Genomic DNA, 27549 nt, shown 5'->3' with positions numbered 1-27549 from the left:
AACTTTCATTAAATATTTTCACTGAAATGCTCACACACCAAGCGAGGCTGTCCTTTTCTTCTTTATCTTCACTTTGCGATAAGGACAGCAATCTCCTCATAGGTTTGTTTGGCCTCAAATGAGATGATGTTTATGAAATTACTTGATATAGATTAATTTGGCTTAGTAAATATTAGTTGAACTTGAACATAAAAACACTTGAATGATCTTACAGAGGACTAAAAACATAATATATATTTGTAGTTGAGTACTTTTAAAATGATTATCAGGGGGCACCTGGGTGGCTCAGTCGGTTAAGCGTCTGCCTTCGGCTCAGGTCATGATCCCGGGGTCCTGGGATCGAGCCCCGCGTCGGGCTCCCTGCTCGGCGGGAAGCCTCTTCTCCCTCTCCCACTTCCCCTGCTTGTGTTCCTGCTCTCACTATCTCTCTCTCTGTCAAATAAATAAATAAAATCTTCAAAAAAAAAAATAAATAAAATGATTATCAGTCTTCATTTTTGCTTAGAATTTCTTTCTCTTCTGGGGCACCTGGGTGGCTCAGTCGTTGAGTGTCTGCCTTCGGCTCAGGTCATGATCCCGGGGTCCTGGGATCGAGTCCTGCATCGGGCTCCTTACTCAGCGGGAGGCCTGCTTCTCCCTCTCCCACTCCCCCTGCTTGTGTTCCCTCTCTTGCTGTCTCTCTCTCTGTCAAAAAATAAATAAAAATTCTTAAAAAAAAAAAAAAGAATTTCTTTCTCTGCTAACGTTAGAGAGCATGGGCTGTATTTTGAACCAAAAGCCTAGAATAACTGTGTGGGGGCAGAAATCCTGAAATTGAATTCTGCAAGCTGAGTTATTGTTTACTTATGGAGACGCATTGGAGGTAAATGCTCTGCAAGTTGGGCTTGTAGAGATGTTAGCCTCCTCTCTCCCCTTTACTCTTTTTGTCAGTCTCCACAAAAGGTAATAGATATTGTCTGTCTTCTAGGAACAGGCAGGGAAAGTGGGAAATGGTGTATAGAGCAAAATATTGGAAATTCCAACAAGCTAGGTCCCCAGAGAAATAAAGATGGAAAGGAGCCTTGGGAGCGTGAACTTCCAGGAGGGGTTCCGTCCCACCATTAATAATGTGTTAGAGCTCTTTGAAGGGCAAGTCCAGAGAAGACCCAACAGAATGGCTTTATCACTATAGACTCTTAATTTTGGGCGGGCTGTTTGGATGCATAAAAGACGTCTCTCTGTATGAGAGTTGATTCAGTATGAGGAGGCATCTTCAGTGTCCTGTCAATTCCTGGGAGTGATTTCTTTCAGAGTAAGTTGGTTACTGTAAGTTGAGAGTGGGTAAGGACCTCATAGGCAAGCAGTTGAGGATTTGAATGATGTACATTTGCATTAACTGAATGAGAATTTTTTTCAGTTTATGAGTTTGAATTAACATGTGTAGAACAGAACAAGTAAATGATAAGGAAGGATCTAAGCGAAAACTCTCAAAACTGTTTAACAGTTTGGTTTGTTCTTTGCAAAACATCCTTTATGTGTCAGGAAGCTTTAATTTTGATGTGTTTTTAAATTGGAGTATGTACTAAATTTTGATTTTATGACTATTTCAAAATGACTGATTAAATTGAATGGAAGTTGAGTGGTATGAAGATTATGTTTTGTTTGACAAAGAGTTAATATCCAGTCTGTGTTCAGTGGTAAGGGCAGAAAGGAGATCCGGCCTGGATGACGGAGGGAAGGTGAAGGATGGGAGGAGGGGTTTGGAAAGAGGAAAATTGAAAATGAGGCATAAATGAGGGGACCAGGTTTGAATCTTGGCTCAGACTTTTAGTGTCCTTAGTGTTCTAGTAAAATTACCAACCTTCCCTGGTGTCCTGTTTTAAAAAGGGGCCTTAGTAATATTTCATAGAGTTCTTGTAAAGGTTAAATAAAATAACATATTAAGCATCTAGCCCAGTGCTTGGGGTGGAGGTACTCCTCCTTGAGTTCTTTTTCTCCAAGTAGGGAATTTCCATTTGAAAGTTAATTTGTAAAAGTTGTTTGCATATACATAATCAGGTGCCCTTGCTTTGTTAAAAGGGACTGTTTTATAGATTGGGTCAGGAAAAAGGATTGATTATATGAAAATATTTTTTGGTCATTATACAGATTTAGAAATAGATTTGTTGCATATCATTCGTTGAGTCTGAGCTAGAGTGGGAGTTTTAGCTGCCTTTGCATTATCTTTGTGTGAAAGGAAGGGATTCTAGCTGGTTCTCCACTACCCGAGCCTAATGGTGTTGCATCACTTTTGCTGTCTAGAAGTGGTAGTTAACATTAAGCAGAGTGCTGTCACATCTTAGCATTTGGGTTCTACATGTCTGTCACGGAAGTGAATTCTGATTGGAAACCAAGGTTTGACCAACTAAGGTAGAAATTGTATAAAAACACGTTTTCATCCCCGTTCCTAATTCTAAGGTTAGACTCTCAATAAAAATGAGAAAGCTACATATGTTTTTAAAACAATGTGTGTGTGATGATGATGGCAGGAGAAGGAGCGTCAGCAGGCCTCGGCTTCCTTTAGTCACACTTGGGCGTTCATGCTGGAAACTAACTTGCTCTCCCCACCTGCATCCTTTTTTACTTAGAGATTATACTAAGTCAGTGGAGGAAAGGCAGAAAATTCAGATAAGCAGAAGAAAGGAAATAAAATGATGGGTAATCCCACTTTTCAGAGAAAACCGTTACTAACGTTTTCATGTATTTAGTGTCGGGTTATTTTTCTCTTCATGTATTCCTATGTTTAACTTTTTTAAAAGATTTATTTATTTGAGAGAAAGAGACAGAGAGAGCATAAGCAGGGGGAGAGGCAGAGGGAGAGGGAAAAGCAGACTCCCCGCTGAGCTGGGAGCCTGACGTGGGGCTCGATCCCAGGACCCCGGGATCATGACCTGAGCCGAAGGCAAGATGCTTAACTGACTGAGCCACCCAGGCACCCTCATTGGAAAAATTCTTATGGGATACAGAAATATGTAACAAAATAAAGGATTCCACATAAACCAACTAATGATTTACACAAAAGTACTTTTTAATGCCTGCTTAGTATTCTTCTGTGTGCATGGATTATCATCCTGAGCTGATCCATTGTGTTTTCCACTTAGCAATTAATGGGAGTCTGTAATAAACCACCCTGTTGGGAATGTTCTTGTACATACATCTTGGTATAATTGCCAATTATGTCATGAGAATAAATTCCTATACGTGTATATGCTGGCTAAAGTGTGTGTATATTTTAAAGCTTTTTTTTGTCATGGACTGCTAAATTCCATCCAAAAAATGATACCAGTTTATTCTCTAATCACTGTTTGGGGGGATGTTTGCCTTCTAATTTTTTTTCTCTTAAAAATTTCTTTTTACTAGTTTGATAGGTAAAAATTATTTAATTTGAAGTTATTTTTTGATTATTAAATTTCTAGTTTAGTTTAATTAGTTTAACTGACTTAAACTAATTAAAAGTAAGTATTTTTTTCATGAGGTTTGGACCATGTGTATTCCTCTGTGAATTATTTTTGCACATTTAAAAAAATTGAGGTGTTCATCTTTTTCTATGAAGTAGGTATTTTAGTTTAAGTATGACTTAGCAGATGCTTTTATCCATTTTGAAACAAAATGAACCATACATAAATACGGAATTCACTCAAATGGGCCACAGAGGTCTCTGTGTTGACATGGGAGCCAGGAAATTCGGGCACAGCTGGTACTGTTATCCTCAGGTTGGTGGGCAGACTTGGTGTCTCTTCCCAGCTGCCGCCTTTAACTGTGTGGGGTTTTCCAGCACCATCTTTGTTCGTCCCATTGATTTCTGGATCTGTGTCAGTGTGTCGATGGGGAGTGAGTAGGACTCTGCCGTCCACTGTGATAAATCGAAACAACACTTTTGATCCCTAAGTTAGTAAAAAGTAGCTAAAATGGACTGCCAGTGTTAAAGTACAGCTACTCCCTTTCCCTTATCCCGTCATGCTGGCAAATGTGACAGATGTCTCTGAAACATTATAAAGTAAAGCCCCTTCTATTATTTTGGTGTGTGAAGTGTCACTTTAAATCTTGCATTGTGATGCTGTCTCTTCGTAACATACCATTTGGGGACTTCCCTTTCTCTGTTTGCAGGGAGGGGAGTGTGTGTGCATTCACCTGTGTGTGTGTGAGCAGAGGGTGAATGATAATTTGAAAAGAGGTCTAATGCGACACAGATAACTTTTCTTTAGAGTGGTGCAGGTAGATGTTCAGTAGAGCCAATTTCTGAATAAACTCGTAGGGGAGACTTACAGGACATGGTATGGTGCCTGTCACATAGTCCGTGCTCATTACCTGATGGCAACGACACATTCGTGTGTAACATCATCCTTTCATCCTTTCCATAGTTATTCATTGTGAGCCTACTCAATGCCAGGCTCTGGTCAAGTCTTGGGAGTGCTCCTGTCAGTGAAAAGGCTGACGTGTCTTTTCTTCATGGAGTTTATGCTCTGGTGTGAGGATGCAGTCACTAAATAAAATAAGATGTTCTCATACTTTAAAAGAGCATAAACGCTATGAAGAAAAAAAAATTGGGGGTATGGCTGGTGGTTGATGAGAAGAGAAGGATTTACAGTTTTAACTAGGATGGTCGAGGAAGGTGCTGTTAAGTATGGTCGGGGTCAGGCAGATTGGGTTTAATTAAGTGGGTGACTTTGGGAAAGTCCAATTGAACTTTTGATCCTCAATTTCCACATGTTAAGAAAAGAAAGACACAATGAACCTGCTACATAGGGTTAAATGAGATGATACGGAAAGCATAGAGCATTGTGCCTGACATCTGGCTCCCAGCAGGAAAGAAGCATGGTTAGTACACAGGAAGGTGGGTGCTGCTCCCCGACAGACACAGGCTGGGATACACAGGCATGCTCAAAGGGCTGGGAGTGAAGTGTGAGAGCTTTGTTGCAGAGGGAAGGCTGCGGTAAAGAAGCGTAATGTGGATAGGAGAGAAAAGAAGAAATGAGTGGGGGAGTCTTGGCTGTGTATGTGGAGGGAACAAGTTGCAGTATTGAGGTTCTTTCCTTTCTTCCTAAAGAGAAAGTAAGAGACTTAGTTCTTTTGCTTTATTTTTGACAGTTCTTTCACCAGTTGATCCTGGAGTTCTATTTCAGTGCCTAATCAAGTGTTTTACAGTCTAGTTTGGGGGAAGTAAAAAAAAAAAAAAAAAAAAAAATATATATATATATATAAATACATTCACATATGTATATGTATTTATATATGTGTATATATAGGTATGTGTGTGTATACAAAGATAAAAGTTAAAAATAGTTGCTAAATAGATTTTCTTTAAAATGAAGGAATGAGAAGTGCTGGAAGCATGGCAGGGGTGGGTGGGGACATTGACTGAGAGTGGATGAGTAGGTTTGATCTGAGTCCTGAAAGAGGGGTCAGGTTTCCTGTCTTTTCTTTGGAAGGACACCGATACTTCCCGGAGTATGTTCCATGGTACCTTAGTTCTAACAGATGATTAGGTAGAGAAGATTTGGAGGGTCAGCTGAGGTTGCAAAAGCATCGTGTGCCATCACCCATGTTGAGGTTCACACCTACACGTTCACTTACGGAAGCAAAGGGACCCGCGGAACCGTGTAGTCCGGCAGGACAGGGCCCTCCCCACACTCGACCTGCAGAACAACCCAGAACACTCAGGGGACCTGGGTGCAGTGGGGTGCTGCTGGAAGCTCACTCTTCTTTTCAAGTTACATTTAGGGAATAGAGTTATCACTTGTCTTCGTGCGCAGACAGTATTTGTAGAGCATTTAGAGATCATTACACATATTTGCTGTAGGTGTTAAAGTTTAGGAGAAAAAAAGGACTCCGGCCCAGATAGAGAAATGACTTAATGAGGATTACCATTTTGGATCTCCCCGTTTTCATCTTTTAGTTTTCTTTTCTCTGTTGCTTATTTTGTTTCTGTGAAATGTTTTGTACCGTATTGCAATATGATGAAGAATTGTTTTGAAAGTTGAAAATGGAAACATTTTAAAGACACTCCTATTTTAACAACGGCATTTCCTCCCTTCCTCCCCCAAGGTATATTACCCAAATTTGGGATGGATGTGCATTGATGCCACCGACCCAGAGAAGGGGAATTGGCTGCGATATGTGAATTGGGCTTGCTCAGGAGAAGAGCAGAATTTATTTCCGCTGGAAATCAACAGGGCCATTTACTATAAAACTTTAAAGGTAAGAGTGTTGGAGCTGGTCTGCTGTGAGTTACTCTGCCTGCATTTTTGTAACTGACAGTAATGACCCTGGCGACCTTGAAAGGATTAGATTTGAAAGTGGTTCATCAACACAAGCAAGGTCTTTGTTTTAAATATACAGTTGCCGGGCGCCTGGGTGGCTCAGTCGGTTAAGCGACTGCCTTCGGCTCAGGTCATGATCCCAGGGTCCTGGGATCGAGTCCTGCATCGGGCTTCCCGCTCCTTGGGAGCCTGCTTCTCCCTCTCCCACTCCCCCTGCTTGTGTTCCTGCTCTCGCTGTCTCTGTCTCTGTCAAATAAATAAATAAAATCTTAAAAAAAAAAATAAAAAAAATAAAAAATAAATATACAGTTGCCACTGTTTTGTGTGCACCAAAGCATGAAGGTTGCGTTAAATAATTACATGCTGCATCTTTGTAGATACTGGTGAGTTAAGCATGTGGCAGCCGCTTCCCCCCTCTTAAGATACAAATGGACGAGCCACTGTTCAACTGGCAGATTTATCCAAGTGTAGGAGACCGTCGATAGCTGTGGTGCTTCTGTGTTAACGGAAAACACATTCTTGGTCTTCAGTGTCATGTAGCCATGGATTAGCTTTTCCTTTCCCTAGATTTTATTCAGATTGGAAGTTAAACAGAACGGGTTTCTTCTTTCTGCCAGTTTTTGATTTGGAGATATTAATTGTTGAGATGAAAAGAAGAGGAAATCATTGTCTAGAGTTTGTGGTGAGGTCAGAGGTCACTGAGTACATGCAGGGCAGTTAGCATTAGGCAGCGTTGAGTGCTGCTGCATTTCTGGCGCTGGCCCTGTCTTCATGTTCTCTGGGAAGGCAAATCTGCACTGACCCTGCATGGAAATGTTCTCTAAAGAGGAGACTTGAGGCTCTAAAGATAGATGACTGTTGCTTTTTGGAATAGATATGTCTACTAAAATTGCTGCAATTCAAGTTTCTGTTTATTCACTTCCATTTAAAATTGTCCTCGATTGGGGGACAGTCCATGAAAACAAAGGATCTTCATGGAGTTGAAACCTCTTGAGCAAGCGTTGAAGACAGTGGTCAGCTTTGCAGCATGGTGAATTTTACCTGTGTGGTAGCGCTGGGACTTCTGGAAGTTTAGTTAACACAGAGCTGTTTAATTCTCCTTTGCTGTATTTTTCCTCTCATCTTTAGCCAGTTGGACTGCCCTTTGCTTCATATATACCCAAGCCCTTGCTTCCAGTCTCTGCAGGAAATGTTTTTTTGTGCTATCGTCTCATGAAAAATGTCTACCACCTTCCTTCTCATTTTTCTTGCTGCTGGATTGTAATAGCATGATCTCCTAGTAGGTATTTCTATGCAGTGTGGTTACACTGCAGTTTGAAATTGGATTCAGAACTTGATTCAAGAATTCATTCATTGTTTCTCAAACTGATTTAAAGGGAGAGTTACCTCTGGTTAAATTGGTGAGGCAGAATCCTGGTGGAGATGAAATAGTAGTGAGGGGATGACTGGGAGGGGATCAAGGGAGTGGAAATGAGGCCCCAAGGGAGAGCAAGCCCAGGGTGATTCTCAGACACTTCACAGTTCCTTCATCTGACTTCCTGTTAAAACGTGTTCATTTCTGGTAGCAAATCTGAAACACTGAGAATGGAGAGAGAATGGTGTTTGGGAGAGTGAATTCTGAAGCCAGACTGCTGGATTAAATCTGGGCTTGCTTTGTGACCCAAGGCAGGTCATTGGGACTTCACTAGCTGTGTAACCTTAGGCAGGTCACCTTTCTTTGCCTTCGTTCCCTTATTTGTAACATACAGATAACTATAGTATTGACCTCATAGGGTTATCATGATGATTGTCTAGGCTATTAGAGGTAGAGCTCTAGTGCCTAATAAATGCTAAATGCTAGCTGTTATTTTTGGTGAGGTATTATAGTCCTGTGGTTAGGAGTGGGGACTCTGGAGCAGATTGCCTTGTGAGCGAATTCTGGCATCTAGATGTGTGACTAGGAGAAGTTACTTAAACTCTCTTAGTTTTCTCATCTGTAAAAATGGAGGTCATAGTCCAATTAATACAGTTGTTGTGAAGGTTAAACAAGCCACTAGTTGTAAGGTTGTGTGAACAGTGCTAGCCTAACCTGAGTATTCCCAGGTGTTAACCAGCTGTACCATTGCTATTCTTTTTACCTTTGTCTGAAGTAACATAGTTCTGTCTTTGCAGACATCCCCCAGTCCTGACCTTTGATGTTTGCTCACGTATGCACAAGACCTTTCAGATTCCTTGCTAGTGATTATCTCACTAAAATCTTCTAGATTAAGCTTTCTGTGGGTTAGGTTTTGTAAATAAATTACACGTGATGTTCCTCTGGGCTCTGTATAGCCTTCTCAACTATCACCCAGGTAATTAGGAAATCTCAACACTGGTCTTGTTTGTAGTATGATTAAAAACTATTTTAAATTCCCGAAAGTTAGAAGTTGGCCTCCCACCCATTCATTCATCTCTTCATTAGTTTGATAAATATTTATTGAGAGTCTACTATGTACCAGGTATTCTTCTGTGGTAGTGAACAGAACAGACAAGGTCTCTGGTCTCATGGAACTCCAGCTTATAGAAAATGAACAATGAGTAAAATTATAATTTAAAAAAATTATATAAAATTATATAATTTTTTATCTATCCCCTGGCAGGTCAGGGAAGACAAGACATAAAAACCCCCTCCTTCCTACCCCCCTAGCATGGGAAGGAGCCAGTCACACAAAGATCTCTGCGGAAGACCAGTCTAGAAAGAGGGGCCCGGTAGAAGTAAAGGCCTTGAAGTAGAAATAAGCTAGATTTTTTTTTTTAAGGAATAGATAAAGGTCAGTGTGTCTGGAGCAAGGAGAGGAATGGTAGATGAGGCTGGTAAGGTGGTCAGGGGTCAGATCAGGTGGGGCCTTGTGGCCCACAGGGAGAAAGATGAATTTCAGTCTTCAGTTCACCTGTTTGAGAGCTGAGGCTGTCCTGACCCGTGACTTGGAAGAGATCATGCTGGTGACTAGATTGTAAGTGGCTGAGCGTTGATGTGTTGTGTATTCTTATAATTCTGGAGTATTTCTCTTATTTTGACCTAGTGTCAGGAATATTTATTGGAACCCTTGTCTCTTCCTAATTGGTCTGGTAAAATTTCGAGTTTATATTTACTGATACTTAGATAAGAGAGTATGCTTGGGGGGCACCTGGGTGGCTCAGTCTTTAAGCGTCTGCCTTTGGCTCAGGTCATGATCCCAGGGTCCTGGGATCTAGCCCCGCATCGGGCTCCCTGCTCGACGGGAAGCCTGCTTCTCCCTCTCCCACTCCCCCTGCTTGTTCCCTCTCTCGCTGTGTCTCTCTCTGTCAAATAAATAAATAAAATCTTTAAAAAAAAAAAAAGAGAGAGTATGCTTCATTCTGTAAGCCTGTCAGAACTCAAAGGAAAAGTTGAAAGATCTTAAAATCTTCTTGTTTTGTTGAACATCACAGTACAATACATAAAAAGGTTGTTTGGACTTTCAACTTTATTTTTTAAGATGTGCACTTATAGTTCTATGTTTAAGAACATAATTTTTCTCTTCTGAAATTTGACTTACAAAATCTTAAATGTGCTAAGCAGTGCAGAAGAAAAAACAATGTAGTACCGAAGCAAACAAGCACCGATTAAAAAATATATATATTACTTTCCTCTTCATAAAGATCTGTTAGTTGTGTCGCTGTTTTACTATGAGGTGGGGAAGTAAATAGCTCAAGAATATAATAATCCTCTCAGCTGCTAACAGTTTTGAAGGTTGTTCAATAGCTAACAAATCAGGTTGCTCTTAACCAGCTGTTCACCAGTTCACGAGCTATTTAGAAATGTTATATTAGAGAACAGATTCTGTTGTGTTTTATATTGTGTTTTGCAACAACAAAGGAGTAGCCTCCTAAATAAAGAGTTTGTGCTGATACTTCTCTTCACACAGTTGCTAGTGCAGTCAGTTCTGTGCCGAAGACTGCAGTGCAATGAACAAGGAAACTTTAAGCTCTGAGTCTGGTAGGTATCTTGAAAATGTCCAGTGGGTGTCTTGTAGCCAGTGTTCTGGTTATGCTCTTTGATGATTAAAAACTATCAGGGACATATCGGGAATACATCTTTTTCCTCCCTCCATTCCGTGTTTCTTTTTTACTTTGGTTTTATTGAAGACTTCCCTTATTTCTGTGAACGCTAATCATTTCAAATATTGGGGGATACTGCCATTCCATAAATATGTGATTTATAACAAAAAGATAGGGAAGTAGACTATACATTTGGAACTAGAAATAGTTTACTTAAATAAAAAGCCTGTTCCTTCAGGAGAAACAGATTTAGCACATCAGAGTGCCAAAAGACATCTGTAATGGCTATTTCAATTCATTAATAGATTATATATTAGAATCAGGTGTAACTGATTCAAGAAGGCAAATAAGAGTACATTGGTTTAAAGATGAGAAAATGGCAGGTTTTAGCCATCCTTGGGGGAGCAAAGGAAACAGTAGCTTGTTCTTTTAAAGAATTGAGAATATCTTAAAATTCGGACTACCTAAACTGAGTTCTGCAGAGAATGAAACAAAATAAAGTCTACTTTCAAGGGCTTTATTTAGACGAGAAGGTACGTTAAAATGAGGAACTATGCTGTTTCTAAACTGGCGTCTTAGATGGAATTCACCTGCACCTAAAACCAAGGGCCTCCTCTTCCATAATCTTAGTGCGGTGATCAAAATCAGGGAGCTAACACTGACACAGTGTTTCATTAGCTAATCTATACACCTTATTCACATTTTGTCAGTTGTTCCAACCATGTCCTTATAGGAAGAGAAAACTCAGTTGCATTCAGTTGTAATGTCTTATCAGTCTCCTTAGTGTGGACAGTATGTCAGTCTTCGTCTGGTATAGCCTTTCAGTTTTGAGCAAACCTGTCAGTTATTTTGTAGAATGTCCCACAGTTTGGGCGTTTCTTATATTTCATCATGATTAAGTTATGGTCATGCATTTTGGGCAGAGAGCTCCAGAAGTGATGATAATCTTTTCTGTGCATTGTATCAGGAGGCACAGGATGTTGATTTATCTCATCCTGAGGATACTGTTTTTACCTTTGTAATTCATGTTTTATGGGGAGATGTTTTGAGACCATGCTCATACTATTACACCTGAAACTTAGACCTATTAGTTTTAGCATCTGTTGATGAATCAGTTATTACTGCTATGATTGCCAAGTGGTGGTTTTCTAATTCCATTATTTGTTTTTTATTGATTAGTTGGGATCTACTTCAAGGAAGAGCTTTTTCCTTCTTTATTTACTTGTTCATTCATTATATTTATATCAGAATGGACTGATGGATTCTTATTTTATTCGGTGGGTTTTAGGTGCAATTTTACTTTTGTTGTTACCCTTGGAACTTTTTGAACAGGTGAGTCATTGTGAGAGAAGCCAATAAGCCATTTCCTTAAATTCTATTTAGGAATGTGATCTTTCCACTCGGTTATCTTTTTCTTCAGGATCTTATCCTAGGTGTAATCAGCGTGGCGGTGGTCCATGTCCTCGCTACTCTCATGGCTTTTTCAGAGTTAATGTTTTAGGAGCATAGTACCTGTGTGGTTTTTTAAGGCATTTCCTTCTGCATTTAAAAGTTGTCTGGTACAGAGGGCAAGGCAGTGGATTCTCCTTTGGCCCGAGCAGGTTGGTGGCAGCGCATAGAGAATATAGTGCAGGGACGCCTGCGTCCTGCGTCCCGCCTCCTCTTTTAGCATTTCCGTGATATCATTAGCGGTGCGTTTATAAATGTGCAGTGACTTACAGTTCTTATCGTGCTGAACTTGCTCTTGGCATCCGAAACGTACGCTGGTAATTAGCTTTCAACACTTCTCTTTCCAAACCGTCGGGTTCTTTTACATTACGCTTTGCATTTCTCATGAGCCTAGATTTCGTGGGCAAAATGGTTCCGTGTTTTATTTTTGCTTCTGCGTGGGCAGTCGTGAGGCTTTGGGCAGTAAGATTCGGTAAGGTAAGAGAGTTCGGAGTTGACAGCAGAGCCGCAGGTCCGCCCCGCGGCCCCCGGGGAGAGGAGGCGGGCCGGGAAGTGAGGTCCTCCCTCCAGCAGAGGGTTTGTGCGCGCGGCCGCCAAGGGTTAAGGAGCCCTTCCTGCCGGGCTGGCCGGGCTCGCCGCCCCAGCCGGGAGCGCCGCCCCCGCCCCGCCCCGCCCCGCCAACAACCGTCGCTCTGATTGGCCCGGCGCCTGTCTCTTCTGTCCCCGCAGCCAATCGCGCCGGGCGAGGAGCTCCTGGTCTGGTACAATGGGGAAGACAACCCCGAGATAGCAGCTGCGATTGAGGAAGAGCGAGCCAGCGCCCGGAGCAAGCGGAGCTCCCCGAAAAGCAGGAAAGGTAGGCGCCCGCGCCGCCCCGGCTCCCCCGCCGCCGCCGCCGGGCCGGGTTCGGGCCCGGGCGGCGCCCACGGCTCTCGGTGACCTTTCCCGGCCCGGCCCGGCCCCAGCCCGCGATCCCGGCCCCCGGGCCGCCCCCCCCCCCCCCCGGGCCGCTGCTGAATCACGGCCGGACGCCGCGCTCGGGCTCTTGGCTAAGTTGGGGCCGAGAAGCCGGGCGCGCAAGAGTGAGCGGACCGAGCGCTGGGAGGGCCGGCCGAGGGCTGCTTGTCACCTCGCTCGGAACCTCCGAAATAGCCGCACTCGCGGGTGGGAGCGGCGGCCGGTCTCTCCGGAGCCCTGCACACCCGCTGTATTCTTAGCTTTTTGTGCTGTTCGCCAGCGAACGCGTCATGAAATACGTTCCGAGAGTGACATCTCCGGGTCCGCGGATTCGGCGGCCTCGGATGCAGCCGGGCCCGTGCGGGAAGGGCCGGCCGCCGCCGCTCCGCCCCGGGCCGCCCCGCGCCGGGCCCCGCCACTCCTCTGGGCGCGGGGCCGGGCCGGGCCGGGCCCCGCCACTCCTCTCCTCTCCTGTCCTCGCTGGGCCGGGCCGCGCCGCGCACGATTGCAACACTCGGGGTGGGCGAAGGTCTGAGCACCGCGGACCTTCTCGAAATTAGGCCACTAACAGAAATGGAAGTTGAAGAGTGTGATGTCGTGTCACTTTTGACTCAACTCCCGTAGTTTTATTTTGTTTTACGATGTTTTCGAACAAAAGATAAAGCGCAGTCGCACTTAAAAAGGGGAGGGGATAATTCTGGGTAGGAAAATAGTTGGGTTGGATGTATCCTATTTCCAGCTGGCGTTCAATTCGGACAGGTTGGTTTTGTTTTTTTTTAATGAAGAATTTTAATGTGAATTCGTGAATCTTTCATAGAGCCCAGTTTGAATATATGCCAAGGCACGGTATGGTAGTTTCTTAGTCCTATAAGTCCTTTTTTGTTCGTTTGGTTTTTTTGCCTGCCTTAGGTCTTACGTAAATTTTTGTAGTCGTCAGAACTTAGGGGTCCGTCCTTTACTCAGAACGTTGCCAAGTGAGTTGTGGAAGTCATACTGTAAATGAAATCATAACGTAAACGATTTTGGAAGAATGTAAAAAGAATGTTTAAAAATGTAGGCAAGCAGTCGATTGTGATTTTTTTCCATTACCTATTCTTTATATTTCACAGTGTAATGGGAATACAACTAACTTCATCCAAGAGAAAGTTGGTGGGGTCTTTTTCTAAGTACACATTTTCTTTTATCGAATGTTATTTCGTTATTGTTTTAGGCCATTAAATGCTTTGATCCTGCATCACATGATCAGGGTCTAGAAAATTCCCAAGTGTTTTTTTTCTACTGCTGTAACTGAGTATTGAGATTTTTGTTGTTTTTAGGCTTAATACCTAATTGTTTGAAACTGTTTACATATTTCGGTTTGTTTATTCAGTGTTCATTTCATTTATAAGTAATGCCACCAGCCTCTCCAGGTAAGTTGTGATTTATTTGCAGGGGCGGTATTTTGGGGGGAGCGGGAGATCTTTACTCTGCTACTAAGTATAACTAATGATATGTTTAAATATATTCATAGCTTCCTAGCAGCTTCTTTCAGGTTTTTCTCTGTTCAGCATACTTTGGTGTGCATCACTTTCTGCTTTTTTATTGAACCCTAAATGTTTTTTTCTGCTCATTTAGTTGGATGTGGAGAAAAAAAACTGAAAATAAACTTTTTGTCTAATTAGTGATACATGAATATACAAATGTACATTTTTATACCTGCCTAGATTGCTGGGTTTTTACATTGAATTAAATAGTTCATGTTATCCCTGTTATTATTTTTGTATTTACTCTGGGAAGCATATAATCCACTGAGTCTTAGGTTTTTATGAAAATACTTGCATGAAGCTCGCCCTGGGAACTTAATAGTCTGTTTTGAACAACTTACTGGTAAAGAGTACTGAAGTTTAGAGAGTTTAAATAATGAGTCAAACCTTCTTTGCTTTTAAATTAAATACTCGGTGAAAGCTAATTTATAGCTTGCAAAGACCTGAAACGGAGAACTTTTTATTTTAACTTGGTTCTGTTTAGGTCTTGTGTGTGACCTCAGACGTTTTAAATACTTTTTCAGGCAGTGATGTCGGAGAGTAAATCAACATAAATTTCATTCAGTAGCACGTTAGCTTAGTAATTCTGCAAGCCAGGTGTTGAAGACCTGCAGCTGACAGGTAGTCTGACAGTGGACCTAACTTCGTTTTGATTATGAGGCAGGCAGAGAGAAACAAAGGGCCGAATTCTTCAGAGTTCCGGGCCTTAGCTCCCTTGCAGGACAGCTGCTGTGCCTACAGCTGTGCATTGCATGTGGCGCCTTTCAGAATTCATCACGTTGCTGGGGGATCATGGGGCGTGTTCTGGGCAGTAAAAGCCCCGCTTCCTTTACAGAGTGGCCTCTTCTCTCTCTCTCTCCGTCTCTCTTATCATTCATTCATGCAGTTCATGTTTGTGAAGTCCCTGCCGTGTGCCAGGCACTCTGCTAGGTTGAGTAGTGCAATGGTGAGCAGAAAAGCGGCAGTGCCTCTTCTCATGTAACCTGGAGTCTGGTGGGGGAGACAGACATTAAATCAGGAAGTTGCTTGATGGTTGGCACAGAATAGGCCCTCAATAAATGTTGGCTGATTGGCAAACAAAGACCCACACAAACCTTGTAACGAAGGAAGAGAACACAGTGCTGGGAGAACACAGTTCATATTGTCTCTGACCAGGGAGCATGCAGTTTTGCCATGGGCCAAAGATGTGCATACTTGAGGTGTTTGAAACGAGAATTTTGGATTCTCAGCTTTGTAATTCAGCCTAACTTCTTACACGTCTAAGCAACACGTTATGAGATGGAGCATGAGAATTTCTTGGGACAGCAGGTAGAGAAGGAGGGAGGGTTTTTAGTGTCTGATGCTTCGGTTATTTTAATTTGCACCACAGGAAGATTGTGATCTTAGAAGTAACATAGAAAGGCCATAGTTAGAAGAATTTACCGTCTTCTCGATTTGTGTCCTGTTTGTTATTGTGAGAAATAAGAGATTGAATTTGCTGGTTAGCAGTAAATAATGATGGTTGGCAAAAGTTCTTTTAAGACACAGACTATAATAGCAAATTTGGTGTTGCCCTGCTGTCTCCTGGCCACCGAAGAGCCTTAGCTGAAGTTCTTTTACCCTCAAGAAACAATAGTGGCTCATACACAGGGGCTGAGTGGAAGGCATGTAAAACATGGGACTCCTGGGTTTCTACCAGGTGTGTGACTGGGGGAGTTATGTCACCTTTCTGGGGTACAGTTTCCATAGCTGTAAAAATGGGTGTTTTAACGCGGAATGGTCTCTGTACTGCCTAGCTTCATGGGATTGCTGTCAAGAGCAAACCAGACAGTAGAAGAGTTAGCGCAGCGGGCGGGTCTGTTGTAACAGTAAGTGCCACTGACACCGTGCGGCTGAGAGTTCGTGTTTCGTGCAGAGGAAGGAATGAGTTTGTGACTCATTTAATCAGTCGGTATTTATGGGGGATTTCTCTAAGCCCAGAACAAGTGGTGGGCCTTGCCACTCTGCTTTCCCATGGCAGAGCCTCGCCCTGTGCCGATTCACCCTGGTTTTTGGCCTGCTTCTGATCTATTGACTTTTCCGTTCACAACAAACTAGAGAGAGGAATTATTTATAGCAGCAAATAGTTTTTATAGCTGATAGCTGGACAGTAAAGAAGGCGGTTTATGACAAAACTGGCAGCAGTGAATTGTGAAGAGTATGTACCTCCTTCAGGTTACTTGAGAGGTTTAGATAATCCTTCATAAAAACTGTAAGTAGTCCCTGAGAATGCCAACTAGTTTATAGAATCTGTCTAGGTGACTTGTAGTCATCACAGAATGGTGGAATTAGAATCAGCTTAAAGAGAAAATGTTTCATGTGTCTCTGTAACCAGAGTCGTTCAAATAAGAAGTCTTGGTACTGTGAAGAACACCTCAGTTTTCTTTAGTTGCACATATGTGAAATGCTTTCTTCTCCAAAGGTGACAGAGCATATACACACTTGCAGTCAAGTTAGGGAGGTAAGAGATCCAGCTGCAAAATAATTTGGTCTGAGGCAGTTTAAGGGAAAGAAGTTAAGTGCTAACCTACTGGTGGAGCAACGAGGACTCCCGACGCCAAGAGAAGAAGGGAACTTGGCTGGGCCCACAGAAGGTGGAGAGGAGCCTTAGGGGACTGTCAGAGAAAAGTAGCAGATGTCTGGAGGGTGTCCCCTCAGCCTTATGTGACAGGCATTTGCTGTGTCTGTGTCCCACGCTATGGTAGATGCTGAAGTTACAGCAGAGAACTAGAACGACCAAGGTTCCCGCTCTCATGGAATGTACGTTCTGGCCAGCCAACAGAGGAACAGTATGAGTTTTGGAATGTTAGGTGTTTGTGTGTGTGTGTGAGAGAGAGAGAGAGAGAGAGAGAAAGAGAGTGCGCGCACGTGCTGGGGGGCGGGGTGAGACATGGCGTGACTGTGGATGGGTGGCCAAGGATGGCCTTTCAGAGGCTATGACATGAATGACACAGGGGTGGGCCCCGTCAAGTTCAGCTCCAGGAAGAGTGACCGATTTGGATGTTCTGTCAGCAGTTTGGGGGAATTTATTGCCCCGGTCGGGGTGGGGGCATGGAAGGGCCACCTAGAAACCCATGCAAGTGTTTTTGCATCATGAAACTCCGTTCTCCAAGTGGACGTATGGGCCCCTTTTCTACCAGGCACTGCACTCGGTGGCTGGATTGGTAGGGAAGATTAGAGAGATGAGTAAAACATTCAGGGAGGAGCTTATTGCCCATCTTAATGTAGCTCAGGGCAGGTCAGGCTTTCTAGGTGTTCTAGTGTGTTTGTGTTTGGGGTCCAAGATTGGGGGGGGTGGTAGGCAGGAGCCCCTTTGGAGAGGACATGATGCTGCTTTGTAGTGACAAAGCAGAGCACTGTAGGGAGTTCTCCTGGGGAGGACTCATGCGAAGGATATTGAGGAGGGGAAGAAGGAAAGACCTCGTGTGAGTTGGGGAAGGAAAAACTTAGAGGGACATGGGAGGTCACAGGTCACCGCTGGTGTGACAAGAGGCTCTGATGGAGGCGTAGAGGGTCTTTGGGGGCAGAGGCGGGCAGCTCATGAGCCCTGAGCAGTGCCGGGCACTCTCCTTTGGGCGAATATTCCCGTGTGGTCTCTGCTACTGTGGTGTGCACACTGCCTCCAGATGAGGAGATGGACCCTTAGCCAGCTTGGCTGACCTGTTCAAACTCACTGCCGGTGGGTGTCACAGTCAGAACTTGAACCCGGGTTTTCTATGCTTTTTCTTCTACAGGATATACTGTTTTTCATCCGCTTGTCTATGGGTGGGCAACGGCAGCAGACGGGAGGGAAAACACTGGTTCCATTTAAAGTTACAATTAGAGGATGCGTGTGGTAAAAGCCGAGAACACGGTGGTGTTCAGCTTTGGTGGTGTTTGCCGTCCTGCTCTCCCCTAGCAGCCCACGGCTCTTTTTGAGGCTCCTTGGCCAAAGCTGAAGGGCCGAGGCCTGGCCGAATCATGGAAGCCTGCCGTGGTGCCTGAGGGTGATGGCAGATGGGCCCTGAACCTTCTGGGCGTCTGGTGGGCAGGTCCGGTGCCCATTTCCTTGCAGGGTGCTCCTCGGTAGCTCTTGTTCACAGGTTGTGGGGCAGTGGCTGGTGGTGGGACGTTCCTGTGGAAATGTGGCCCCAGTGTTAACCTGTCACGTTGGACCCAAGAGAGCAGTGTCCGGTGTCCTGGTTGGTCCCCACTGTAGCTCTCACTTCCTTCTAGCTGGCTGATGCCTTCGGTGAGCATTGGGTCCCATCTCTGATGGTTGCCTGCCAGGTTGGTCGATGCTGCTGTTGTGGTGGCCTGTTTTTAAAAGGTTGATACAGCTTTGATATTTTTTAACAGTAGGAGACGGGATTTTTTTTTTAAATTTTTAATTCTGCTGCTGCTGCTACTAACTTGCTCCAAATTTAGGTAAGAAATTGGTGAGTAGTTTTGTGCCTTTGATGTTTTTGCTATTTATAACTTGTTCATAGGGAAATTGTGTGGATTAACTAAAATTTTTCAAAGCATTTTGCACATTTTTCAACTGCAGTTCAGTAGATGAACTTGGAAAAATCCTAATCCATGCCACAGTTCAAAACTGCCTCAAGCATTGTGACTGAGTGTATCCTTAGGCTGTTACTCTGGCTCTCCTGTCATATGTAAATTGGAAGGTGAGACGTCCCTAATCCAGAAGATAGGTTTGATCATGATTAAATTTTCTAAAAGGAAAAAAGAAACGGGGCCCTTAATGTGGTTAGTTCAAACTAGTTTAGTTGATTTTAAAAGATTTGTGTATAATTTGAAAGTAAAAAAACAAAAACAAACCCCATAGGAGTACTAGGTTCTTCAGAATTACGGATTAATTGTTTTCGAAACTCAGTGAGTGCTTCCTTTCCCTAGGAACCTCAGGCGGTTTCCTGTTCTGGTTTACAGGGGGGCTGCTCCACGCACGAACTTAGCAGAATTAGAGGAGCGTAGTCTCGTATTTGAAGTTGCCTGTGAAGAAGTGAGGGACTGGGCGAGCGCTCCAGGGACGCCGGGACGTGGGTTCTCCACACGGCGTTAGGCCGCGAGAGATGTGGGCCCGTCGCAGTCGCAGATCGGGCGAGCTGGCAGTATGGGCCGTCACGTGACCGGTTCGCGTTGCACCTGCTGCCAAGGACACGTCTGAAGTTTGATTTGATTAATGTTAATCATTTGGTTGACGTGGTTCAGGGGCTCTGAATGGCATGGAGAAGCAAGAGTTACTCGAAAAGGCTACTGTTGTTTCTCCAGGTGAAAAAGATGAATACTGAAAGCAGCTGTTTTTCTTTATTAGCACTCTGATTAAGCCAGTGTCAGACAGTCCAAGAGTTCTTGGTCGAATTGATTCCTTACAGTTGATTTTGATACGGACATGCCTCGTGATTTGACCCTTCTCTGCACATCCTGTCGTTAAGTGATGAATCACTGCTTTCTGTTGATGGTGAGGGTGACGGCCCTTCCTCCGTCAGCGAGTCGCACGTGTGCCCGGCACTGTGCTCGGTGCTCCGTGGACAGCACTGCTGATGCCCCTCCCGGTCGCGCTGCCGGCCCGGGAGGATGCTTATCCTCTTTCCTAGGTGAGGGAACTGGCGCTCCGATGGGTCACGTGGTTGGCCCCGGGCTTGCCTGGCTCCTGTGTTCTTGGGCTCCGCCTTGCCTAAATCCAGTTTTTATTGATAATGTTTCTGAGTAGGACAGTCATACTGAATAAGTAGCAGTGTTTTGTAAGGCTTTACTAATTAGCCAAGATGAATTTTCACTACTCACTGTAGAATTGCCCACTTTAATCCTAAATAATAAGGCAGTGTGATTAAGGGAAGCCTTTGGTATTAGAAAGCGAACTTATGCTGAGAACTAATGCCTTCAGTTATTTTTGCCTTGGGGGTTTATGGATTGAATAGATTTATTGTATTCCTTTGAGCACCTCAAATGAACAGTTCTTAAAAACACTAATAGATGACATTTTTGTCCCTTGTTAGCCGTCGTCTGTTAAGTGTTTTTTTAAATGGCATTTGTTGGTTTGGGCTGCTCCTGAATGTTTCATTTTTCTCAGGTTTTATATTATTTTTGAAATCGGTTTAGAAACCTCAAGAACAGAGTGAGACATTGCCTTGGCCTAAGTCCCTCTGCAGTTCTGATGGCCTGGTGGGGGGTTGGGGGCGAATCACTTCTAGGACCAGGGAGCTCTTGCGCTTCGTCTTCTGGGGATTTCAAGATGATGATGATGTTCAGCTTCCTTCTCTGCACCAGTGTTCTTGTGTTGAGAATGACTGGCTGTTCCATTGAATACAATATGATGTTGAAAGTTTTTTTTTTTTTTAAGATTTTATTTATTTATTTGACAGAGAGAGACACAGCGAGAGAGGGAACACAAGCAGGGGGAGGGGGAGAGAGAGAGAAGCAGGCTCCCCGCTGAGCAGGGAGCCCGATGTGGGGCTCGATCCCAGGACTCTGGAATCATGACCTGAGCCGAAGGCAGACGCTTAACGACTGAGCCACCCAGGCGCCCCAATGTTGAAAGTTTTCTTAAGCTGAATGTTAGAGATCATGAACATGTTTTAATTTACATACACTCCAAAAATTAAATCTGGAAACTGGTGGTAAGTGCAGTGCTGATTCGTTGTGGAGTTAAATCATGCTTGTTACTTTCTTTCACTCTTATGATGTGACACCATTTGGTAGGGATTTTGTCTTTTTTTTTTTATCTGAAGTGTTTATTTGGGGGGTGGCTTTTTATTTTTTATTTGTTCCTTTAAGAGGAGCTCATTTGAACTGTTGGAAGCAGCACTTTCTTAAGAGGTTTTGTTTGCTCTTAAAGCTGTTCCTATTCTAGCGGATTGACTCATTCAGAAGGAAAAGCATGAAAAGAAACAAGGAAGAGGAGCTGCCCTAACCTGCCTTTGTGCTCTAGTGAATTTTCCTCATGAGGGGCAGGGGTTGATTTCTTAATTGTATTTACCTTGCTGTAGAGTCTTTGGAATAAGTAAAAAGTTTTGAAACTTTTTTGAAACTTCCTCAATTTGTAGCAAAACATAATATGGCCTTTTCTACCTGAAATTTTTAATAAGAGTTTGGTTGACGTAGTTTTAAAGATTTGGTCTTTAACTGAGGTCATTTACGCCCCACCCCCATGCCTCAAACACACACACCGATCGTAGTCCAGACAGAACCTCTGCCTAGTAATCTGTGCTTTCATTTTCCAAAAGCAATTTCCTTTCTGTTCTATCCTTTCCTCTAAAAATTAGGAGGTAGCTTTGTTTTAAAAGGTTAAAACTTGGCACATATATTAAGAAGAAAAAGTTCTGAGGGATTATGGGTAAGAGACGAAATTTCTCAGCATTCTGAACCCTCTGCTGTACCGATTTCCTCTTCCCATTTTTGTGGTCATGACCCTGAAATTTAGAAATACTTTTTGATGGAAATTTTCATACTAAGCTGGTACATGTATAGTTATTTTAAGTATTATGTATCAATATATTTTAATATACAGAGTCTTTGAATAGTTTCAGAAGCTAGAGACTTATTCTAATGATAAAATAATGATACTGTATGTGTAGGATATATAAAAATACCAGTTTCTAAAATAAGATTATGACATTCAAAATCTTTGCTAATTTGATACTTGGAAAACTTCCATTTTATATGTTCTTATTAATTTAATTAGTATCTGAATGACCCAAACCTAATTTCATCCTTAATAAATTAACTGTATGTTACCAGTTACGTGTAGTTGCAGAGAATTATCTTTGCTTTGGTTAAAAAGAAAACCAGTAAGTACCTGCTTAGGCTAACCCCCCCCCCCCCCCCCCCCTTCTATTAAAGCTGCGGTGGTAAACAGTCTTTCCCCTTGTACTTCTAATCCTTCCTATTGGGGCAGTCTTTTGTAGGTTTCCTGAGACACCACATGCCACAAAAATGAAGACAAACTGGTTTGTTCACCCCTGTTTAGAACCCCAAAACCGACCGTGTGCAGTGTTTGAAGTTGTCATACAGTAGAATGGGCAGCAATGTGAATTCCTGTGCCTTTTGTTATTTTAGTTTTTTCTACTGTTGGGCTTCTTAGGTTCAGTTTTCATTCTCTTGCCAGTTGGAGGGGTAGAATATGCCTTTCTGGTTCTGTATTTTTGTTTTTAACATAAGAGATTTTTAGACCCTGTTTCTCTGTGCAGTCATGTGACTGCTGGTTTTGGGCAGAGTGTCTGAGGACCCCCGTGAGGAATGAGGGCTTTCATCTCCGCCTCCTGCCTTTGGTACCTTCTCCGTGAGCGGATTAATGTTGGCGCAGCGCAGACCGAAGCCTCACATTCCTCTCCCCCCGGGGAGCACGTTCCTCCTGCAGTTACACATTGTGGATTGTAATTATTGTAGGATTGACAGTGCAGTTGAATTTGCAGTTTCCCTCTCATTGTCATTCCGGACCAATAATCAAAAGGAGTAACTAGAGATAGTCAATCTTGGTTGGATTTTTGAACTAAGGGGCTTAAAATTTCAAATTTGCGTGTTTAAGCAGTTTGATTAGCTGCTGAATATATTGTCACAGGAAGTATCTTCCTTGCTGCATGTGATCGTGTCGTTGATAACAAGATCAAATTTGGGAGTTAAGCTTGATGCTTACAGTTTTGATTCCATCAAAATTATAAATTCAAGAATTCCGGATATAAGATGTAAATTGCTGCCTGTGTGCCAAGATAAATTCAATTTATGGTTGCACGAGAGTATAGAAAATACTAAATCAAGAAGAAGTGATGCCTAACTCATGCTCTTCCTGGCCCTCTTCAGTTTTAGAGAGACAGGGATCCCCTAAATCTCATGGGCCATTGTCAGAAAGTACACGGAGTTGGTAAGCTCTGTTTTAACGGTGAATGATGATTGTGCTCCCTCCAGCTTCCAACTGTGCTAAAGCACGTGAGTATACTGCCTGAGCTTCATTATTGCTTCTCTGTTAAATACAACTTGATCACTACTTTGCACATGGATAGCCTGTTTAAAATGAGCCTGAACTGTGTGTCTCTGTTGTGGGGAGGTGAGAAGGGAAAAATTGCTGACCCAGCTCTACCTCTGAGTTCTGGGAGATGTACGATGTGTGGACTTTATTGTGAACATGGCCTTGGAATTCGGAGGCCAGGTTCATATCCCAGCTCCACTGGTTAATAGCAGTATGACTTGGGGCAGGTTACTCCACATGTTTTGCTCTTCAATTTACCTGTCTGTAAAATGGGGATAAGATCTGCCTTGCAGGATTGCTGTGAGCATCAAGCGAGAGCCTCGTAGGAATATGCCTGGTACACTGACCTTGGTCCGTCCCATTTTAATTGGTGGGCACTGGCAAAATTAACTCTGATAACTCTGTCCATCCTTTGGCTTATGGTGGCCCTTCTGAAAAAATAAAGGAATAGTTCCAACATCTTCTAACACGGCTTATTAAAATCCATATGTTTCGGTTTGGTGATACAAAGTGAATTAAGTATAGATTGAAAATTAGGTAAGATGGTCTGTGGGTCTGCAACTAGATACACATCATGGCATTAGAGAACTCATGGGCTAGAGACCTGCTTCTCTCTTAAAAGCTGTCTTGTTTTACTAGTTACTCAAACTAGGACACCTGTGGTTACATGGATTGGTGGATTAGATAACTCCTGGAATTTGATTTGTCGCTTGTGCCTGGGCAGAAGTAAACATGTTTGACTGTTTGCTTGTTGCCCAAATGAAGGGTTTGCTGTTTTCTTCTTGTTCTCCTGTCTTACCTCTATGTGGTCCAAACCACTTGTGACTACCGTACTGTTGTGACCAAATTTTGTGTGGTTGACATTTTGGATGAATTTTGGGTACGTTTTCTTAGACATTAAATTATCAGGCAGCCCTGAAAGTAACTGTGTGGGAGCAATTTCCGTGCTGCACGTGACAGATTAGAAAATCTGTCATTTTACATCTTCCTGGATATGCAGTCAGGAAAAAACGTGTGAGAGTCGTTTTCTTGCGGGTTACCAGGGAAGCTGACGGTATCAGTTTTAAGGAAACAAATGTCCTGATTTTCTGTGCAGCATTTTTATTGAGCAGTCTAAGGAGTGGAGTCTTTTTGGGGGTCATACAGGTGTACCCCTCAATATGTATGTCTGCATGAACTTAGAGCTGGACTCCGTGATGACACAGAGGTCCATGAGCCTCCAAGTGTGGTTATGTCTCTTTGTGACTACCGGGGGAGAGGGACCTTAGGTGTTGCCTGATTTTCAAAGGGTGTCTAAGGTTTCTTTCCCAAAAGATTAAGAACCATTGAGTGAACTGTTAATGTTTAGACAGTTGGTTAGAAGCAATAAAATCGGTGGGTTACAGATTAAAAAACACTGAAATGTACTCACAGCTTCTGTTAGAGCATTACTACTGTATATTGATGGGTGCATTAGTGAGTGAGTGAAGCACTCAGTTAAACTTCTGTCCTCATTGGACTTGTACATTTCCATAGTGATACCTGGGTGGGATCGTGTGAATCACTGGAGAACAAATGAACAAAACAAATGGATGAATTCGGAATTGTTAGTGGAAGCAGAATGTCATTGTGTTTATAAGAAGGAACATATGCTGACAATTGAGACTTGTAGGTGTGGGGTTTCTGTAATTTGTTTTGTAGAATCTACTGTGGGTAATCCTTACAATTGATTCCATTGATTCCGTCTGTGTCAGGCACTGTGCAGAGTTCTTTTTGTGCATTATCTGACGCACTCCTCCTGATGACAGTATCCGGTAGTTGTCACTAGTGTGTATTATAGCTTGTTCCTGTCTGCCTTAACCAGGATCATTTCTCCTTAATCAGATCATGGCCCAAGGCTGCACAGTATAGTTTCAGTTTTGTGGATTTCAGTTTTTGTGGGTTTGTGCCTTTCGAGAACCCGTTTTATTCCGAGTACCACCCCAACACACCGGGGAGGGACAGAATCTCATTTAAGTTGGGGTCAGGTCTTTGCAGGAAAGATGTATGACTTTGGGGTCACAGGAACCTTTTGGGAGCAGGTGAAATGAGTGGAGTGAGAGGGAAACCCTTCTCCAGCCTTGGGCACTGGCCTAGGAAGCAACTGTTGAAAATTCTAGTCCTTGGTGAGCCCTTGCTCCCAGGTTTCTTTGTTCCTTGGGGGGGCGTTATTTTATCCCTATGTTGACGAAAGAGAGAAGCATCAACTCGGGAGAATGTGGCTTAATCCTGGGAGACCAGCACTGAGAAGATTTGGTGTTTCTGAAAGGCTGCCGTGTCAGTGCTTGGGGTTCCATGGCTTCCATGCCTCAGGAGGGCCCCAGCTGTGCATGTGTCCTTGCTCTACCTGGCTGGATGGAGATTTACTTCATCCCCTCCCCTGTCTCTCTGTGTCCCTTCCCTCCCTCTCCCCATCTCCTTGGCCTTCCCTCTTCCTGCTTTCTTCCTCCCTCCTTTCCCCTCCCTCATTTTTATTTTTAATGAGATTCAGATTCTCTTGAACATCTTTTCCATTCAACATTTGCTTCTTGTTGACATTAGGTAGGGCCTTTCTGCAAAGGGACTTAACTTTTCACAAAGTTGGACGTAACTTCAGTTTTAAGTTCCTTTGGGGCAGGCATCTTTGTGGTCTTATATATATTATCTCTAAATGTGTGTGTGTGTGTGTGTGTATACATATATTCATTCCCTATAGCTTTTAACAAAGTGTCTTGTAGATATTAAGCATCCAAGAAAAATCAAAATACTTCTGTTTCACCATGGTTCCAGAAACTTTACAAAGTATTTAGAGGGACAAATTCTTATCTTGCAAGAATTGAGCTTGAGCTAAATTTGAACAGTAGTGTGATAGAGGCTAGTACACCTGAGTGTGAGATGTATTGTCAAATAGGCTAGTTAGTATGATTTTGTTCTTAGGTGCAGATCTTAAAAAATCTTGAATTTAAATGTAAGTGGTGACTTAAAAAATAATTACTTTATGAGGAGAATACATTTTAGTTCCTTCTCTACTTGAATCTGAAAGACAGCATTTTGAGTTAGCAGAGTGGGCAAATTTGTGCTGGTCTGTGTGCATGCATAAGCCCCCAGAGGTCCAGGCCCTTCCCTGGTGGAGCGTTCGTAAGTTCTGATAGAGGCACGTCTGCAGGTGTGGAGGAGTCCAGAAGACGGTTGAGGTCTTGGAAGAAGAGAATGAGATTGCTTAGCAGTAGTGATGTATTAATAGTCTTAAAAATTATACTGGAATAAAAGTGTCCCACGGTAGATCCAAGTGATGAGTAGTTTAGTATCTCTGTAGATTGTTTTATTTTTATAACCTCTGTTTCTTAAGCCTCTATCAGAACATGGCCTATTAATTTCACATTTTTAGGAGAAGCAGAAGAAAAGCCAGGAAACAATACTGTCATGATGATCATGGTTGACTGCCAACACGTTGACCCTTCGCTTATGCCTGGGAGGCACTCAGCATGGTTATTTAAATTAGATTTTTGATTTAAATAATGAGGGATACAATAACCAAGTGCAGTGAAACAAGAAAAAGAATACAAGGTGTGTGGCTACTCAAAAGGAGGAGGGATATTAACTTTTTGTTGGAAGTCACATGACGCACAGGGAAACAAGTTGAAGACGACCTGCCGAACAGAAAAGGTTAGCAGTGGTAATTTGAATGCTTGAGCAGTGTCGGCTGTTCAGTAATGTCTCTTCTGACTATTTTACACCCCCTTTAAATGTGTGTCTGTTGTGAATTTTGATGTTTTTTTCTGGACACTCAGACTAGGTGTACAAGTAGGAGATAGGGAGAAGAGAAGCACCTCAGTACTTCCTGCTGTGTAGGCAAAGTAGACCACATTGAGACGTTTTCCAAATTGTACTGTTATAAAATTGCATATGTTAATCTCAACCAATAGTGGCCATTTTCAGTTGCCTCATTAATTTTGCCTTTGTTAGGCATTTCTTTCAAAAATAATGTATTCATTAGTTTTTTTTCCATACTGTAGCCAAATGTTCATCTAGAAAAATGAGAAAAAATGAACACATAAACAGGTATCATAACTTCCTTAGTGATATGGCTTGACCACTGTTCCTCTGAGCATTTCTGTAAACAAATGTAGATAATGATTTTAAGTGTTGTAATGGTGTCTTCTCTCAGATTTATATCTAGATTTCATTTCCTGAAAGTATTTTTAATCTGAATTTCACAGTTCATTCATCAGGATATAGTATCGTAAAATTTATCATAAATGACTTTACTTTCAGCTGAGGATAACCAATTCTCAAGGGTGTGGCCGTGTGTTCTGTTTCAGGGGGTTGCCAGGCGCCGGCC

General features: G+C 42.9%; 1 protein-coding gene across 18 annotated transcripts in view; it reads left to right on the top strand.

Moving 5' to 3' along the window:
• The window catches only part of PRDM2 (PR/SET domain 2), a 118798-nt gene that overhangs the window by 39410 nt on the left and 51839 nt on the right, over window positions 1–27549 (top strand). For 12 of the 18 annotated variants that reach the window (XR_010411093.1, XR_010411088.1, XR_010411092.1 and 9 more), the window contains 2 exons: window positions 6064–6216; window positions 12495–12621. Coding sequence is in view for 6 of the 18 variants with exons in the window: in XM_054513127.2 (XP_054369102.2) it covers window positions 6064–6216; window positions 12495–12621 (280 nt within the window). In the remaining 12 variants the exon portion in view is untranslated. Of the gene's footprint in view, window positions 1–6063; window positions 6217–10236; window positions 10255–12494; window positions 12622–12826; window positions 13482–20581; window positions 20866–22097; window positions 23171–27549 lie in introns of those variants that run through there. The other 6 variants (XR_010411096.1, XR_010411097.1, XR_010411098.1 and 3 more) reach the window with 5 other exon arrangements.

The sequence above is a fragment of the Mirounga angustirostris genome, unplaced genomic scaffold (genome assembly GCF_029215605.1).
Source record: "Mirounga angustirostris isolate CCGP_5_RB_7025 unplaced genomic scaffold, mMirAng1.0.hap1 SCAF_4, whole genome shotgun sequence".
Taxonomy (NCBI): Eukaryota; Metazoa; Chordata; class Mammalia; order Carnivora; family Phocidae; genus Mirounga; species Mirounga angustirostris.
This window is presented reverse-complemented; position numbering and strand designations above follow the sequence as displayed.